At 46.0% G+C, this 20,084-nt stretch overlaps 1 protein-coding gene across 2 annotated transcripts; it reads right to left on the bottom strand.

The window, feature by feature from the left end:
• Nucleotides 1-669: 669 nt before the first annotated feature.
• Nucleotides 670-17,122, bottom strand: STX2 (syntaxin 2). 2 transcript variants are annotated; one of them, XM_058817022.1, is made up of 11 exons: nt 17,017-17,122; nt 10,458-10,529; nt 9,842-9,941; nt 8,479-8,553; nt 8,007-8,080; nt 7,646-7,754; nt 6,164-6,237; nt 5,933-6,070; nt 4,465-4,575; nt 3,300-3,427; nt 670-2,296 (listed from the first exon to the last, which is right to left on the bottom strand). In XM_058817022.1, exons 1-10 carry the CDS (start codon nt 17,044-17,046, stop codon nt 3,344-3,346), a joined length of 867 nt encoding a protein of 288 aa, XP_058673005.1. In that variant the 5' UTR covers nt 17,047-17,122; the 3' UTR covers nt 670-2,296; nt 3,300-3,343. The 2 variants fall into 2 exon arrangements, with proteins under 2 accessions (XP_058673005.1, XP_058673006.1); XM_058817023.1 differs by lacking the exon at nt 3,300-3,427.
• Nucleotides 17,123-20,084: the final 2,962 nt, after the last annotated feature.

Below are 20,084 nucleotides of genomic sequence, written 5' to 3' on the forward strand. Positions count from 1 at the left end.
AGCGCTCACTCATTGCAACCTCGGGGTTTCTTACCTTGACATTTCTCTTAAAATCTCCCCCATGGGCACAGCTTAAATTAACACAGCCCATTGTTTTCCCCATAATTATCTCCACACCTTTCTTGGTGAGAAGCTGCAGAGAAGATGCCACCTCACCCTGTGTTTGATGTAAGCCAGTTCAACACTTCTGGAACGTTCCTGGGCCCCAGGAACAGCAGGGACACAACGCAGACACAGCAGGCTGTGGATGAGTTTATTAGTGCATAGGTTAGAGATTTACTCCCTCCGACCTCCAAACAAAGAGGTCCACGTGAAAAGGTCTGTTTTGCTTTAAAACAAACTCATTGAGGCAGCTGTTCAACAAGAAGTAAAAACTGTGGCGTAGCCTATTCCAATTTCTGGTCTTGATGGGCAATTACTGCATTACAGAGAGAAAAATTCAACAGGACAGGATTCTGAGGGTCAGTTTACATAACCAGCTGGAAAACAGCAGGAGTGATTTCCCCCCATCTAATTCGCATATCTGTATAAATAATATTTACTGATAAAAATCTAGAAAACTACAGAATAAAAGATATTTACCTAGAATGAGCATTAAGGCAACCAATCCTTCCTTACTTTGCATGTAAACTTCCTCCCAAACATCAGTGAGCATTCTGGACTCAGAGGTAAAAGAAATTTGTTCATTGTTGAAGCCGAATTTTCCAAGCGACTTCTTTATGGCTGACTTGTAAAGAGACCAATAATAATAATAACAACAACAATATTTGTTTTCTTCTTCAAACATGCTTGACATCTGAATAGCTCCAGCATATTCACAGTATACCTGGACAGCAAAGCAGGAATATTCATACATACAAGAGGAACTGTAAACTTTGCTGAATTTTATGAAGCCTGAATTCTCCCTTACTGAGTAACTTTGATCTCAGACACTTTCAACAAAACCCAAGTTTAAGGATTCTAAACTGGTAGGACCGAGTTACTGCAGTCAACATGAGAGCTGAATATCTGAACACATTGATGAGCACAGTTTTAGACTATGTTTAAAAAGGCACAAATCATCCTCTCCTCTCCTTCTCTCAGAGTGTAAATATATCTACATATCTACATGGATATGCTTAAACAACGAGGAGTCACAAACCCAAGTTACAAATATCTTACACACAAAAATACAAAAATAACCTGTAACACTAAATGCAGTTATTTGGGTACGTTTGAATTCTTTGAAGCTTTCAAGTGGTGCAAGCTGGCATTACAAAGGCATGTGTACACCAAAACACTTCATCCATGTTATAGCCACACACATTTCATAACAAATCAGTGTCTTAGTTTGTGTTAAGTTTCAGATCTTCTGGGGGAGCTCATCCCCCTGTGCTGTATTCATACATCAACATTAGCAAACTCCAGAACAAGAAAACTTGATTTGGCTTTACAAAGTCATTTTTGTCATATTCATGTAAGCAGTAAGGCTAAACTGATCCATCAGTTTCCTTTGCACAAGAACTACCTGTAAAATTACCTGCCCAAGTGCAAATTCAGCATTTCAGAACTGTGAGCTTTTACCAGAAATGCTGCAACTAACTTTTTATGAACCATGAAGGAAGCATTTAAAGCAGTTAACCTTGACAGAAAAATAAAAAACCTGGCAAGTGTAAAAAAGCTTTTTTTCGTTTTTCTTCTCAAGTAATGCACTAGGCAGTTAAAGGAGTAGTCCTGTCAGGAAAAGATATTTTAGCACTTGTTGGAGAAAAAGCATAAGGTTTAAATAGGTTAAGGTGACTAAATAATTAATACACTTAAACACAAGGCTACATCTCATAAAAATATTCACAAGAGTGCTAACAAAGGCAGCACTGGCAAGGTACTTAAAGTCATGATTAGAGTTAGATTAGCAATAGGAAAAAAAGCCAAACACTCAAAACTCAATAGTCTCTCAACTCCCTACTGCAACTGTAACACTGAGATGTGAAAAAACCCAAAGTTATTTAGTTCAAAACCAAGTTTCAGTCTCACAAGTGTCTAGTTTATGCTGTAAAATCCATACACCCCCTGGTACATTCTGATCTTCATTTGTGAGTAAACATTAAGAGTGATTCCGCTTTCACTTTTAGCCGTTAGTGACAGGTCATCGTGGTAAGGCATCATCTGTGGAAAAGGTTTGGTTTCACTGGAGATGTTCTGGAGTTCCTCAAGGCTGCTAACTCTTGGAATGTGCTTGCTAGGACAGAGTTGTTGCTAGGATAATTCCAAGTATCAGAAGCAGTACAGTTACACATATTATTATGAACATCAATTTCTGCAGGGAAAAGAGAGAAAAGTTAAGACTGAAATACTTTGTCAGAACAGAATTAAACCCATTCAGAGCCACAGCAAGACTGACAGCCAGGCTGAGTGCTGGGATTTTCTTTCTAAGGAGCAATCACTGCTGTGATTTCCTGTTTCTAACACACATGTCACCACAGTCACAAGACAGAGCATCTGTGCAACATTTCCCTATTTTCCTTTCCAGAATACTGGCTATTACTCATGCCCAACTTCTGTAAACATCATTACAAACAGATGTAGGTCAGCTCTAAGTAGCTGCTCACTGCCACCCTCCCTGGGTAAATATTTGCAGCCTGCTCAGGCCCTGACAGCTGCACCCTGAGTGGAACTCACCAGAAGGTCACTGAAACTGTGCAGGCTTAGCTCAGAGGAGCTGCAGGGGTTAAAAAGGAGACATGCTTCTGTGCAAATCAGGGAGTGACTGGGGCAGGCGTTCCTGACTGCAGGCAATGACAGTGCATTCTGCCCCCCTCCCACAAACCTGGGTGTTAAAGGGTGTTAGTACAGAAATGTGGATTTCTGGTGAGCTGTCTGAACTGGGCCCTGCCCCGGTGCAGCTCAGAGACTGGGCATGCTGCAGGCTGCATTTGCTGCACCCACCCACAGCAGGGAGCTGCTACTGCCTGCTCAGCCTGGCAACACTGTCTGGATGGGAAATGGGACTTGACTGCAGAGAAACAGGGACACTGAGACAAATCCCGTGTCCCACTGCTTGATTCAGGCTAGCATTAATAAACAGTTTCAAAGGATGAAACTGAAGATGCTCTCCAAGCCATAATAGCCAATTTCATGGCTGCAGACATCTACTTTTTAAAAACTCTGTTTAAAACCACAGAAACCCCCACTGGGGTCACCACCAGTGACCTGCAGGGTGACAGAGCAGGGCCACAGGGCACTGGGCACACAGGAAGGGTGAGCAGAAGGAGACAGAGAAAACAAGAGCCAAATTAGAAATTAGTTGATTAGTTACTTACTGCCACAGTGGCAGGAAGCCATGCATGCTGAGGTTATCCAAGCATCACCGAATACCCACAGACAAACCAATTATTAGAGCTACTATGGCAATCAACACCACTGACACAATGATAATTATCACCATTTTCTGTCAAAAAAACAAGGCAGTGTAAATATTAGGCACATTAACACTTGCATTTATGTTCAATTTTTCAAGTAGTTTTTAGATTCACAAGCACTTTCATTAAAGCCTTCCGTATTCTTCTTATACAAATTTATTTGTATAATCTTGCAAATGTAAGAATTAAGGTTTTTAAACAGGTAAACTAGTGTGATTAATGCCTGTACAGTTATCAGAGATGACACAAGCCCCATTTACATAGACATTAAGTGGGCTCTTTGAACACTTCTGAAAAGATCTTTTATAAAGGATCAGGCGTGTTATCTCTGGGTGGATCTCTATCTATAGAAAATGAATTATTCCCTCAAATCCAGCTCACCAGAACGAACCTCACCCAACTGCACAGCACATCAAAAGGGGAAATTAGAATGCAAAAATAAACTACTTAGTAGTCTGATATCAGAATATATTATTGGTGGCTGATGGGAAGAAAGATACTGAAACAAAGCAAGTGCCCTGGAAAATGCCAGAACCTTCCTTTGAACTCAGGTCCTCCACAGATTCAGTATTATGGCACAATGCCACACCCCTTCCACAGGGAAGATTCCCCTAATTTATCTGAAATCATTAAAAATCAAAGGAGAATTTTTTAAAAATAAGCCTATTCAGCAAAATCACTTTTAATTTTTTCTGCTAGCGAATGGATTTTATAGCTTTAAATTCAGGTAAATTCACTTGTGATAAACAGCCAGAAACTTTTAATGTTATTTAGAATCTGAATAACTTAAGGTATTGTGAAAGCTGATAAGAAAAAGATGGGAATTTATTCACTGAAATAATACATTAATTCTTCTTTTGGGGTTTTTACACTCTGTAATAGCAGTTCTGAGTGGGAAACTGAACAGGCCCTTAGCTGTGCATGACGTGCTCTCACAGTCCCAGAAGTGTCTGTCCTCTGCTGGTATTATACGTTTTCAGTATTAACTACAGCAGTCATTCACACTGGAAATGCTGCTGTGCTAAATTAAAACAGTGCCTAGCACAATGACAGAAAGACAACATACCCTGCGTGCTTTGCTTTGATATTTAACTGCCTTCTTTGTCTCTTCTTTTGCATGCTCCACATAGTCTGTGGCATTCATCACGTTCTTCTCTATGTTGTTGATCATTTCTCCCTTAAAATGAGATTTTGAAGGAAAACCAGGTTATTGGAATGCACAGATCTTTGTTTAATCAATCTAAAGGAAAGGCTCTAGAACATCAAGAACTGCTTTCACAATCAATGATGCACATACTGGGGATGGCATTTGTTCTGTGTGGCATGTGAAGGAAGAAGGGGATGAGAAGCAAGGGCTGCCAGCTCTGAGGAACCAGGAATGCTCATGGCAGGGCAGGGGAGTTTCTCCCTGTGCAGGAACAGAGTGAGCACCTGCAAACACCCCTGGTGTGCAGGGAGGGAGGCAGGGGAGGTTCAGCAGCCACAGCTGAGTGGCACAACAGGACCAGAGAGCCCTGAGAGGGACAGGAGGACACTCCCTGCCTCCAGAGCTCCCACAGCTCTCTGGGAGCACGCACACGTGAGCTGCTCAGGGACTGGGGTGTCCGGGCATGACAAACTCAAACTGATTATGAGCAATGGCGATTGGCAGTGAAATGGAGGACTGGTGAGGGATGACAGTAAGTCTGTTACCTGGGTCTCTGTCCAGCAGAAGAAATAATCAGCAGCATAAACAGCAAAGCATTACAGAATGATGCACAAGTAACTTCTGTTCGTGTGTAATTCAAAAGAAACCTGCTACCAATTTCTCTTGGTTGTACATTTAATATCAAAGCAAAAAAGGACTTGTAGAACAAAACCCAATTACCAAAAACAGGCAAGCTCCTCTAACTTGCTTTTCAGGCAAGTTTCTCTTTAACACTATTCTTTTCACTTTCCTGCAGAAGTCAAACCATTTTAAGATCAAGGTTAAGAATACTTTTGGTGGATAGCTGGTATTTAAAGACTAAAAGTAGAACAGATTTATGTACATGTCAAGACAAAGCCTATGAATACAAGAGATTACTTGAAGGACTTGTCAAGCCCTTTACATTCACATTGGTGAACACAGAACTGCACTTCTGCAAGAGGTGCAAGGTGCACACAGCCTTGCTGACACACGTGTCATTCCACCGAGGCTGAAAATCCAAAATCCCCAAGGAATTAACAATGTTCCACAAGATAGTTTTTCTTAATTAAACATGCCCAGAGATGTTCCAGCATATTGCAATTAATCAAATCGAAAAAAATATTAAATATACTGACTGAAAGGCAAGTCTGTGGTCAGTTACTGAAAGCTTAAGGACACTGAGATGGTCAATTTGTCCACAACAAAACAAGGCACCTCCGGTAATTGATTTCCACGTATTTTAACCACAGTGTAGAATCACAGAGTCACTCTAGACCTGCACTATCCGAATCTGATCAGCTGCTCTGCCCGTGGCAAGGGAAGAGCGAGGACAGCCCAGCCCTGGTGCCTGGGCAGCCCCACGCACCTGTGTCTCCACAAACATGGCCATGTCCATGAAGAGCTCGTGCAGCTCGCGGATGCTGGACTCCAGCTTCATGATGTCCTTGTGCCGGGACTCGATCTCGTTCAGCGCCTGCCGGGTGATCTGCGAGTCTGAAATGATCTGCGACAGGGACACAGGCACAGGCTGAGCGCCAGCACCCTCCAGGAGCAGGGCGGCAGGGCTAGGGGAGGTGGCTGCCACAGAAATACATACATCAGAAGTGAAAATGGAAGGATTGCCGCTCTCTAGCATCTCCTCCAGCTCCTCGTCAGTGGTGGTCTTTCCAGCTAGGATAAAGACAACAATTAGCAGGAGAGGCTAATGACAACCTTGAAAAGCACACTTTTTACTTTGAAAAGTAACATTTTCTTGTAATTTGCCAGTTCCCCTGTTAGCATTCCTTGTTTCAGCAATGTATATATTTGTTTCTATAGAGCGCATTTAAAAATCCCTTAATTTTAGGCACTTTTTAGGACCTTTCCAAGGTAGAGACACTTTCCAAGACACTTTCCACTGTGCTTCAAAGTAAAGTCAGGAACCTTTCTAAATACTCCCAATAATGAATTGGAAGTAAGTCATACGTGAGTCAGTCAACAAATGATTAAAGCACATGTAACAGCAGCACTGATTTCATGCCAGATGATGTGTCCTTGTGCACAAAAATGGAACCACATAAAAAGAGCTGTTATCCTGTTAGGCATGTTAATTTTGGAATGGCTTTTAATAACACTTGCTGTTTCAGAATGCAGCTTTTCTTGATGCCTCATTTAAAGTTGCAACATTGGAAGTAAATGAAGCAAAGGAAAAAGATAATTTCTTTAATAATTTTCAATCTAAAGGAAATTATTGAATTTTCTCTCTTTTCTTTACAGCTGTTCTGAAAAGAGTAATATCAAGGAGTTTGTGCCATGCAGTAAAACTGTTACTTTTCTCTCACACCCTGTGAGATGCTGTCCAAGATCTCTGATGCTTTGAACACCAATGAATAAGGAACAAGGGGGCACTACCAATAAATAACTGGTTGGTTTGAACAAGGGGGCACTAACAACGAATAACTGGTTGGTTTGAACAAGGGGGCACTAACAATGAATAACTGGTTGGTTTGAACAAGGGGGCACTACCAACAGGTAACTGGTTGGTTTGAACACGGGGGCACTAACAATGAATAACTGGTTGGTTTGAACACGGGGGCACTACCAATAAATAACAGGCTGGTTTGAACAAGGGGGCACTACCAATAAATAACTGGCTAGTTTGAACAAGGGGGCACTACCAATAAATAACAGGCTGGTTTGAACACGGGGGCACTACCAATAAATAACTGGCTAGTTTGAACAAGGGGGCACTAACAACGAATAACTGGCTAGTTTGAACAAGGGGGCACTAACAACGAATAACTGGTTGGTTTGAACAAGGGGGCACTACCAATAAATAACTGGCTGGTTTGAACAAGGGGGCACTACCAATAAATAACTGGCTGGTTTGAACAAGGGGGCACTAACAACGAATAACTGGTTGGTTTGAACAAGGGGGCACTACCAATAAATAACTGGCTGGTTTGAACACGGGGGCACTACCAATAAATAACTGGCTGGTTTGAACAAGGGGGCACTAACAACGAATAACTGGTTGGTTTGAACAAGGGGGCACTACCAACAGGTAACTGGTTGGTTTTGGGGCACTGGGGTCACTCACTGATCTCCAGCTGCCTCTGGATGCGGCCCTTGCTGCGCTCCCGGAACAGCGTCTGCGTCTCGTTGTACTCGGTCATCACCTCCACAAACTTGTGTGCCAGCACCGAGTGCTGAGGGGACAGACAGGGGGACAGCGGTGAGACGGGGACAGACATGGGGACAGGGCATCAGGGAGGGACAGCAGGGACAGACAGGGATGTCAGAAAGGGCCATTTCTGTCACACAATACCAGCTCCACACGAGAACTCCCAGTGGCACTCACAGCCCCAAAAAGCAGCACAGGAGCTCTGAAATGAGCTCAGAACACTTAAACTCATTCTCCACAGAACACCCTGACTTTGTTTAAGCTGAAGGGAGCCTACCTGTGTTTTTCTGATCCTGAGGTCCACTGATGTCCGATTGGCATTTTCACCCTGATCAAAGCTCTGCTCAATAGCTGAGAACAAGACAAGTGTACAGAGTCAGTGTCAGCAATTTAACAGCTCGATCACTTTGTAAATATTATTATTCCTTTTTAAAGGTACAAGTTCCCCAGGGACATGGGTAACATTTCAGGGGAGAGGGGTGGCATATATAAGTAAAATTTTAAAATAATTGTGGTAATTGGTAGAGATCTTTAAACACAGTAACTGCTTCAATCATACTCTTAACATTACACTGGAAAATTTTTAAAAGGTGTCATTTTGCAGTTAAAGTTAATCTTCTTCCAAAATATCATCTCCCCAAAAAGCACTTCAGCTGCAGAAGACATTTCTCTATGGAGGAATTACTTTGTATTGTCATTGTCTAGGTTATTTCTGAAAGAAAGGAGTTTCACTTGTCCTCGCAACTTACCCTTTAACCTGGCCCGGATTTTATTAGCAATTTTCTTGATTTCCTCATTTAGTTCTTCGAGTTCTTCCTTTGTTCCTTTAAAAAATATATTTTTGAACCGTTAATGATTGATTATAGTAAGTCAGCAAGTCTACAAATCCACCTTGTAATCTCAGAATTTCATTCAGTACAACTCCCAAGTACTTTACTGTTTTTGTAACAGCAGCCATCAGGGGCTCGCTTCTCATGACAGGCTTACACCTGGGCAATATTATTATTACCAAATCTTCAACTAAACCAGGTGACAAACAGTTTTGTTAACACTTTCAGGGTAATGTCAATTTGCTAGTTGAAAGTTAAGTGCTCCTGAGCTGTAAGTGCAGGTGAGAGCAGGGATTTCTCTCCCCTTTTCTGCGCGTGCTGGGTACCATGTGTGCACTGCTTTAACCCTCAGTGACATGTCTGTGCCAGGCACCACCTGGGACATTCTGAGGCTTGCACCAGAGCATTCAGGGAGCTGTGCACATCCTCAAGAACACAGAGAGCTGTGCATATCCCCAGGAACACACACTGCTCACAGGTGCTGCCATGCAACAGTCAGGTGGGCCCTGGTTAAACCTGAGACCCTGAAAAAGCAGCTGTAAAATCGGCTGTGGGAATGAAAACAAACACCAAGGAAAACAGGATAAAATAACACCCCAAATTCAGTTTCCACCACTGAGATGAAGTCACAAGAAAAATGGCAAGGCAGCATTGCAACATTCACACAACACCATCTCAGCATCTTTTGTTCCCTTTTCTCTGAGCCCTGCCCAGGAGCACAGACAAGGGCTGGGACAGGGCCATAGTCTGGGCAGGGGCCCTGAACTTCCCAGGTCTGTGCTGGGAAAGCACAACTGCACTTCCAGCTTTGGGGTAAAGCCTCTAAAAATGGGGCTGCACGTGGAACTGCAAGTTCTGCAGTGGAACTGCACGTGGAACTGCCAGCACTGCAGCAGCAGCTGGCCCTGGTGCCACACAGCAATAAAGATCTGACAGCACAAGCTGCAGCTGACAACTTCAGCATTTACACAGATTAGAAGAAACCTAAGCAGCCTCTCTGCTTCAGAAGGAAAACAGCCATATTAAACTGAGTTTTGGTCTAGGAAAGGTTTGGATGATGCAAGAAATATTCTGAACACACATTTTTTCAAATGAGACTTTAAAAAGGTCAAAATAAACAAATATAAGTATTAATTAAATATAAAAATGAAAATGTTTACTTAGTGTTACATTTTGCATCCTGAACATCTGAAGTGCTATTCCTATGGACAGCTAAAATAAGCAAACAATATTTCAGAATATCTAGCCACACTTATGTGATATCTTTAAAACTATTACTCACTTCCTTCAGGATTTGGTGCTGACAGGATAATGCTGTGCTGCTTCTTCACTTCTTCCACATTTTGTGCTATTTTTGCTATGTTATTTCTGATTTCCTCAACCTAGAGGAAGGAAATATGACAAAGAAGACATTAGAAAAATTTAGGGCAAATATTTTTTAAAAAACAAACAAACAAAAAAAACCTGCTAATAAAACCCAAGCTATTTCATCTGTAAGTAGCAGAGAAAGAAATCCCAGCAGAAGTGTCAACATTTAAACAGTCTGTAATTAATTTTTTTAAATGAAAACCCAGTATTGGTAATAGCAAATATATTCTGAATGGCCAAAAAACTTAAGTGCTAATATTCCTAATAAACAACAATTTTAAAATTTCGTTAGCAAATTTCTTGTTGACAGGGAATTAAAAACATTTCTCTGCAATAAACACAGAAAATACCCTGAAATAAACTAACAAAGCATTACCAACATTTGTTTTGGCATACAATTACCAACCATACTGGGGAGGATGTGTAGATGAATTGTAAACCTGAAATTAACTGAAATTTATCTACTGAAATTAAAAGGTACAGAGAGGGAACAGTCAGTCTTCAATCCATAGTGAAAACTGTAACCTTACCTGTTGGAAGAAGTCATCCATAAAATGGTCTTTCTCGATGATAACTGTCTCCCCATCTTCATTTCCTTTATACTGTAAAAGACAACAAACACAAATGTGTGACACCGACCCCAGGACATGCTCTGAGGAAACCACAGCCGTGCCACTCTGCTGCTCACACACATCTCCACCAGCAGTCCTCCAAGCCAGGGAGCTTTGCCTTTGCTGAGGGCTGTAATCCAAAAACAAACACGCAGAGAGGCCCCAGGAGTCAAGTGACTGCTGGAGAGCAGTGACTGAGTGCTGGGCAGCCCCAGTGAAATGCACTGCACCAGAAATGAATCCCTGACCTGGCTGAGGAACCCAGGCTCTGCCCCATTCCCCAGCCCAACCCACGGATCTCAGCTTCTATCACAGGAAAAGACACAATTCATGTGCATCATAGCAGGGAAAGACTTCAAGCTTCTCTCCTTCCAGTCCCTCCTGGAGCACAGACTGTTTGAAGTGCAGTGGGTCAAAATTAGAACAGAGTATTAGCCTTAACATACAGTCAAGAGGTTATCTGTTAGGAAAAACAAACTACGAGATAATTGTCATTAAGGGACTTTCATTACAAGTCACCTTTCTTTTCTTACAAGGCCATCTGATCTCCTAACACCCACTTTCTGCTCCTCACCTCTGATCCTATTACCCAAGAAGTTTAGTTCTGGTTTTCTTAAATTACAGGAGATACGCATTGTTTGCATGACAATTCTGCAATCTAATCCCGTGTCAAACACTGCCATTATCTTATAAAGAAGTTACTGTCAATTAACACAATCTAGGAGTGGCCCAGCCCTCAGGGAGAAGTTACAGACTCGGTGCCAGCTCCTCTTCCACAAACTCAGGGAATGCATAAAGCCCTGGGGCAGAGCCCATCTGGGTTTGTGCTGGGGAAACAAAGATGCCCCAGGAGAAATGCAGGGAGGAGATGTCACTGCCCTCCTGGACCAACCACCAGGGCTGGCTGCCGCTGAGCACTGGGCAAGTCACTCATGGTGGGGAGATAACGCCACAACTCAAATTATCTGTCCTTCCAGATTGCCATCAATTAACAGCCTTGCTCAACACAAGTAAGGGAGGAAGTCTGTGCCCCAAGGAAGTCAGCCACAACTTTACCATTCCAAGACGGCACTGCTAGAAAGCCACATGCTCCAAGTTAATGTTTAAAAAGGAGCTACATTTTAAAGACATTTCATTATCTATGCAAAAGAACTATTTATGTTTATATTTACTGATAAAGGATAATTTTTCTGCTTGTTCATAACTGCATCCTATATTTAGCTATCTGGACTAAAAATAATGAAAATAGCACCTACTAAGGGATTCCGAATGTCAGCTTTTAGTAAACCATGTAACACCTGAGTGAATCCTGACTGAATGAAAGACAGCAATGTGACTCAGAAATGTGTCTGGAGATCTCAGCTGGGAGGCAGCTGACCATGACTCCCAGCCCACAGCCTGTGCCGTGTGTGTTCCACTGTCCCACTTGGTGGCAGCGACACCACTGACAGATCAATTTGTTCAAGGATTTATGGACAGCCTACCTCAGTCAGCAGCACTTGAGACACCTGAGGAATTTGTCAACCTCTGTTCTCTGTATTGTTAAATCATCTCTTACCTAAAATACAGCTCATTTGCTGACTCCCTTCAACTGATGGGCTTTTGTGCCTCTTCTGACAAGCACACCAGTGACCAAGAACTCACTTTTATCAGAGTTTAGCAGAAACACACTGCTCTCCCTGGACTTCACCTCCCCAGTATAAGCAGTATCACAAGAAGCTGATAAAAAGTTTCACGTCAATGCCAAGAGCAATCTAATAAACTCTGTTTGCAGCTCATACCTTGACCTTGGGACTCAAAGCCTGGGACACACAGCTCCATAAACACTCAGAGACTGAGAAATCCATCCAGCCCCAGCAGGGGTTGGTGCTGCTGTGGCTGGGACAGGGTTAACTCTCTCCCCGGCAGCTGGCACGGGCTGGGTTTGGGCTGTGTTTGGGATTTGCACAGGGCTGATGACACAGGGATGCTGCAGTTGTACACCTCCAGAGGCCGGGCCTTTCCTGCTCCCCTCCAAGGGACTGGGGGGCACAGGTGGGAGCAGCTGTCCCCAGGTGACCCAAGGGACACTGCAGAGCACAGGGCATCATGCTCAGTGCACGAAGCTGCAGCAGGAAGGAAGGGGGCCACCTCTAAGGTTTGGGCACTGTCCTCCCAAGCCACTGTTATGTGTGACATAACACATAACAGTGTTATGCCACTTTTATGTCTGCTTTTCTGCCCATTGGAAGTAGGAAGGAATTCCTTTTCCTGCTTTGCTTGTGTGCAGCTTTTGCTTTACCAATTAAACTGCCTTAACTGACAATCCATGAGTTCTCTCCCTTCTGGAATTCTGCCCCATCCCACCGGGGTGAGAGTGAGAAAGCAGCCGTGTGCTGCTCTGGCTGCCAGCAGGGTTAAACTACAGAAATCCTCACCAATGTCATGGAATTCTCATCAATGTCATTTTTCAGCTCCAAGCAGAAACTATGCTGATGGTTTATGAAGCTTCTGTCACTTCCACTACCTTACAGAACTGCAGAAATAACTCAGGCTGAAGATCTCTTTGCAATGACTGACCTCTGGAACTGGAAACAGCTTTTGACTGAAAAATGCGACTCCTACTTGCCCTTGAAGTTGCGTCCAAGGTTGGCAGTTTCTCAGAGCAGATCACGTGCAGATCCCTCCTGTGGCAGGCTGCTGACCATTCTCCCGGGGAGCCAGCCCACAGGAGTACCCCATCCACAGTTACAGCCTCCCCCACAGCACGCTGGCCCCCAGGAGTACCCCACCCAGACCCAAAGCCTCTGCGAGCCCAGAAACCTTCCTGCCCCAGCAGCCAGGGAGGGCCTGCAGAGGGCCAGCAGGGCTGGGGCAGGTCAATCATTAACAGCGCTGAGCAGCAGGGCTGCTCCAGCCCCAATAAAGCCCTCACACCGCACGGAGGGCACGGGGCTCATCCTCAGCAACCCTCACGTCACAGCCTGACTCGGGCAGAAACAACAGCCGTGCCCTCCTCCTGCTGCCAGCCTCACTCTGTGCCTGCTTCTGCACCACCCAGCTCCCGCAATCCCAGCCTCTGTGACCGAGCCCTTTCACCTGCTCTGAACGGCTCTGGGGGCACCGAGAGACCGGCCGAGAAAGTGTTTGGGAAAAATCAGTGTACTTCTGTTCCACAGGTCCTGCTTAAAAAAGCTGCAGTCAGATATGAACTTGTAGAACTCGCTATGTACTACTCATTTTTCAAATAGGAACTTGCTGTGTACGACTCATTTTTCAAACATTACATGTAACAGATCTTCATTAACACTCATGAGTAAAGAAATATAAAAATCAAGTACTTGAAATGATTCACCTATCAAGCATGAGAAATGGATTCCAGCAGACAGCTCTGCCTCCCCTTCAGCACATCACAAGGGGGAAATTTTGGAGCCATGTGGACAATGCAGCCCAAAGGTGAGACCTAACCCATCACTCTGCCTGAGCAGAGGTTTATGTCTAACCACCTTCTGAAATGACAGAACAACAAGGAAGTATGAATAAGTTTTATTGCCGGACTTTAAAAGGCAGTCTGTTTGCAATACCTGAAGCTAGCTAAACGTGCCCAGCTGAAGGTCTGAACATGGACTGTACAGCTCTTCTAGAGCCCTTTCAGATGGGCCTGTGTCTGTGAACAGCAAACCACCCAAGGCTGGGAGCACACCTTCCAATCACAGCTATGCACTACTCATTTTCTTCTTCCCTAAACACCTACTGTAAAACACTGCTGAAAGCAGTGTACTAGATCAGAGAACCTTTTTATCTTACACTTATTGCGCTCAAAATAACTGAAACCAGTCTGGATTTGCTCAATTGTCCCATTAATTGCACTAAAAGACAATTCAAACAGCTTAGAGAAGTTCATTTGGGCCTGCTTAGAGTAATTTAGAAATGACATTAAAATAACCCCCTAAAGTTGAACAATTACAATTATGGTGGCTGTCTTCTCAAAAAGCACATAGTTTACAAAACTTCTCTGAGCCAAGAAAACAAGAGGAAGCAGCATTATCTCAAGGCTATATAATCTGCATGTCATCAACCACTTCTTTCTCTGGCCACTGTTTAACAGCCTAAACATAGTGCCCTAACAAAAATATCTGGCAGTTATGTTAATGTTGTGTCAAGGAACCACAAACACTGATAGGCAGCATTTCTCCCTCTTCCTTATAATGATCTAGGAAAAACTAACAGCAAAAAGTTTTGCTGGCTGCCCAGTAAAATGCGGGAACACACGAATGAGGAGATGGGAAATGAGAATTTCTGCTCATTCTGAAGGCAATGGTGTGCTCAGTTAGAGCAGGCCAGTGCAGGCTGGGATCTTTGGGACTCCTTGTGCACCAGCGAGGTTCTGGGGGCTGGAGGGAGCTGACCCACCTGACACAGGTGAGGAGTGCCCAAAGGAGGGAGCTGACCCACCTGACACAGGTGAGGAGTGCCCAAAGGAGGGAGCTGACCCACCTGACACAGGTGAGGAGTGCCCAAAGGAGGGAGCTGACCCACCTGACACAGGTGAGGAGTGCCCAAAGGAGGGAGCTGACCCACCTGACACAGGTGAGGAGTGCCCAAAGGAGGGAGCTGACCCACCTGACACAGGCGAGGAGTGCCCAAAGGAGGGAGCTGACCCACCTGACACAGGTGAGGAGTGCCCAAAGGAGGGAGCTGACCCACCTGACACAGGTGAGGAGTGCCCAAAGGAGGGAGCTGACCCACCTGACACAGGTGAGGAGTGCCCAAAGGAGGGAGCTGACCCACCTGACACAGGCGAGGAGTGCCCAAAGGAACAGGGAAACCCTCATGGTAAGGGAAAGAGGTGAGGCACAGCCATTCCTAAAGACTTTGCAGGCCTAGGCTTGCTGGAAAACCACAATGCCTATGTTCCACTCTTAATGATTAGCCAAATGCAATACAGTGAAACTACATTAATAAACCTAAACGCTTTGGAAACAGGCAAGCAAGAGTTAACACATTATTTCTTTGGATTCGCTATTCCTTTTCAGAGCATCTCATCCATGTGTCAAGCACCTCTGTTCAAAGCATTCATTCTATAGAAGAGAAACCACTTCACAAAATCATTATATTTTTGTTATTTCAGATAAAGAAGATGGAAGCTGCTACTTCCATGAGCTGCCCGTGGAAATGGGAATATCCATCTCCCTTGGATATGCAACTTCACAAAACTTCACGTCAACTACACACTTCTAATTGTGACAAAACATAGACTAGATCTTCAGTCTTCTTCATTAGAACAAAATGTTTAAGCTGTCCATTAATTCTGCAGTGAAAATGACATTGATGAACACATGAAATACTTCAGCAATACTGGCCCATACATATTTAAAAAGCAGCCCACTACAGTAATGTTTTCAGATGTCAAATTCTAAAGCTGCGTTACAAATTCCTCTGTTCAGCTGCATTAAACACTTTTAACGCTGTCAGTAGGGGGTGTGGCAGGGTGTGGACTTGGTTTCTTCCATTTACAGAAACACAGAACAGGATTAAGTCTGCGGGTACAGAACTATAAATATAAAGGAAATTTAGATCACTACTGGCTGCCTCTATCTATCTGGGAAGTGTGCACCAGCACCGAAATCTGGCACGCGTTCCCACAGCCTGGAAAGGGAATAACTATACCTGAAAGAAATGACACTGTTTTTTTGGCATGACTCCAAGACATCATTCCTGGTAGAGAAACTGTAATTTAATAATTCTAAAACTTTTCCAATGCCTATTCACCCTTTCAGAGAGGAAAACAAAGAGACTGGTAATTCCATCACTAGAGATGGAACTTCCAAAATGTGTTTTATGATCCAGAAGATGAAAGAGCCCCAAACCCGAATGCAGCTCAACACAGCCCAACTTCCACATATACGTGGAGTACTGGAACTATCACAGGAACTCCTGAGCGTTCTCCATTTCCATTCCTTTTCAGGAAAGAAACAAAACAAACCCAAAACAAAAACCCTCCAATATCCTTTTATTCTACCCAAGTCATATCCTGTCGCAGACAGACGGATGGTGCCTGTCCCCAGACTCTCCCTTCTTTTTTAGGATACTGTTTCCAAAGCACAAGTAGGGGAAAGGAAAGGAGCGTATAAACAGAGGCAGCTACCATTTTGTAAACACGCGGAAAATGAGGCTTGCAGAGCGCTTTCCTGCCGCATCACGGCCCGGGAGCCGCCGGGCGGGCCAACCCGCCCCGCCACGGCTCTGGGGCGGCACCACCGGGGAATTCAACGGAATTCGGAGCAATTCAGCGCAATTCAGCGCCGCCCGAGGCGCTCCGCGGCGGCCGGCGAGCAGCGGAGCAGGGCTCGCTCAGACACCGCGGAGGGCGGCACAGAGCCCGGGATCGCGGCGGGAGCGGGGCCCGCCCGGCCCGCGGTGCCGCCATCCATCCATCCATCCATCCATCTATCCATCCATGCATCCCGCCCGCCCGCCGCCCCGGCCCCGCGCCCACCTCGGCCAGGTCGGCCAGCCGGTCCTTCATCCCCGCGGCGGCCCCGCGGCGCTGCCGCCCTCCGCGCTGCTTCCTCCGCGGGGCCCGCCCGCCTGCCCGGCCGGCTGCCCACCGCGCACGCTCGGGCCCGGGCCCGCGCCCCGCCCGGCGCCGTGACGTGAGGGAACGGGGGCGGGCAGCGGGCACCGAGAGCGAGGAACGGCTACGTGGGCACAAGGAGCGGGCACGGCTACATGGGCACGGCGGGCGGGCAGCGGGCACCGAGAGCGAGGAACGGCTACGTGGGCACAAGGAGCGGGCACGGCTACATGGGCACGGCGGGCGGGCAGCGGGCACCGAGAGCGAGGAACGGCTACGTGGGCACAAGGAGCGGGCACGGCTACATGGGCACGGCGGGCGGGCAGCGGGCACCGAGAGCGAGGAACGGCTACGTGGGCACAAGGAGCGGGCACGGCTACATGGGCACGGCGGGCGGGCAGCGGGCACCGAGAGCGAGGAACGGCTACGTGGGCACAAGGAGCGGGCACGGCTACATGGGCACGGCGGGCGGGCAGCGGGCACCGAGAGCGAGGAACGGCTACGTGGGCACAAGGAGCGGGCACGGCTACATGGGCACGGCGGGCGGGCAGCGGGCACCGAGAGCGAGGAACGGCTACGTGGGCACAAGGAGCGGGCACGGCTACATCGGCGCGGCGGGCGGGCAGCGGGCACGGCAGCGGGCACGGCTACATGGGCACGGCTACATGGGCACGGCGGGCGGGGAGCGGGCACCGACAGCGGGCACGGCTACATGAGCACAGGGAGCGGGCCCAGCTAAATGGGCACGGGGAGCCGGCAGCGGGCACGATGGAGCGGGCATAATGGACCGGTCACGGCGGGCAGTCCAGCCCCACAGAACGGGCACGATGGAGCGGGCACGGCGGGCAGTCCGTAATTATTCTGCCGATTACCTTCGGATCTCACAGACTAATCTAGGCAGTGATCTAACACCAATGAAGTGTTCTGCTGCCTTTGCTGAATGGGTTATCTGGAGCAGGTGTTTTGTGCATCCTCTGAACTGAACGCTTAATTATACATGCCGATAAAACAGCTGCTAAAAACTAGATTCCACATGGTAATTTATCTTTTTAACAGTGAAATAAGTGTTTGCCAAAAGTTCAAATGCTATGATAATGGAATTTTTAATTATTCCAAATTAAAGTACTAGATAGCTTGCAGGGAAAAAGTAGTTCACTAATAAATTTGTTACAATATTAAGAAATAACTAAAGCACATACACAGTGTTACATACACAGTTACAGATTGTTTTTCTCCCCATGTTTATATCCTTTAAAACTGCCAAACTCCACTTATGTGGCTTTATGGCCTCCTATTTATAAACACATTCGTATTTGTCAAAAGGAGAGGTGGAATTCACAAGGGTTTTACCAGGACAGCATTGTGCTGAGAAATATAAAAGATGAGTTGCATATTCTGAAAAAATAATCCTGACACCTAGAGGCGCTCAACAAAAGTGCTAGAAACCACATAAACCCAAGTTCTCTCAAAAAGGGAAGGCAAATTCAACGTGCCAGTGATTTTTCCAAGCAAATCTCATGCAATATTTGAATTGACATTACACTATCTAATAACCAAAAATCACAGCACACGCCAGCCGCTCTTGTAAAGCCTTGTGTGTATTTTGTGTCTATGTCAGAGGAAATTTACAAGAAATAAACTGCATTTGTATGTATCAGCTGCCATGAAATACTTTACTTGTCAATTCCATTCATTCAGATATATGTAAAAACATGCAATTTAATTATTCTAGATTATGGGGATGGCAGCAAAGATAATAAAAGTAATTTAAGTATACTGGATAAAAAAAAATACCAGAGGCCTTAAAAATCAGAGCGAACCCATGAGCTTGGTATTTATAGACACACGCAAAACTCGTATGTTCCTTGAAAGTCAGTTTTCAAACAAGTTTTTTTCACTGATGTTTGGACAGAGTTTTGAGATCTTGGAGAACTATTCTAAATGCAAGGCTTCCAGAACAACTTTTGCTTTTATTACTGCACTCTAGTGAATGCAGGTCAGTTTGGATGAGGAATGGAAAATCATGGTCGTGAGGCACAGTGAAGGAAAGCCCCTTAGACCACAGCCCGTTGTACCTGAGAGCTGCTCCGTTAAACCCTCCTGCTGTAAAAGCCTCTTTATTAAAGAGGCTCACTGCCACACTGGAGGCTGTTGAACAATTTATCTAAGTTACTGCATGCAAAAAAAGCATCTCCCTTTGTCTGTGGAGAGAGCATCACCAGCTGACAGCATGTCCCAGGATTCTATCGATGCAGCGGCTGTGTCACCCACAGCAGGACAGCTCGGCAGTGACCACAGCGGCCACAGTGCCCAGGAGCTGCTCCTGCCACCAGGGCCGACTGCCCGGCCTGCCCAGTGACCGCTGGCCAGCCAGGAGAGGAGCCCTGAGTGCTGCGGGCAGTGCTGGCCCCTTGGTCTGCGAGGGCCGTGGGGTGCTGGATGTGCCCAACAAGGCCACCAGAGGTGTGGAGAGCGTCCTTGCGGAGCCGTGAGGGAGCTCAGGGGGCACCTCCTGCTCCCCTCAGCTAGCACCAGGGCACCGTCAGCTGAGGCCAGTGCCTCGTGCCTGCCTGCAGCGAGCCCCCCACAGGACAGGGCCTCGAGGCCACATACACTTTGGGCATTTGGGAATGCTGTTGGGTTGTTCCGGTACTGGAGGAGGATGCCCTGGGGGTGACGGAGCCACCATCCCTGAGGTGCCTGCCAGGATGAGGGGCTGTTTGGGAGGCCGTGCTGGGCAGACATTCAGGCTGGCTGGCCTCACAGGGCCCTGCCCGGTGCCCACGAAGAACCATAACTCAGCTGTGGGAGATTGTTATGAGAGAAGGAGTTGTAAAAAGTGTGGTCTAGTTATTTTTTAGGTTCAGGCTTGTGTGAAAAGCCCGAGGGTTTGTAGGGCAGAGCGTGCACGGGCTGTGGAAGGCAGTGCTCCTTCTCACATCTCCAAACGCTCTGTACCTGCTACCTTTTGTGTGTTTATCTGTGCCACA

Source organism: Ammospiza caudacuta, chromosome 18, assembly GCF_027887145.1.
Source record: "Ammospiza caudacuta isolate bAmmCau1 chromosome 18, bAmmCau1.pri, whole genome shotgun sequence".
NCBI lineage: Eukaryota > Metazoa > Chordata > Aves > Passeriformes > Passerellidae > Ammospiza > Ammospiza caudacuta.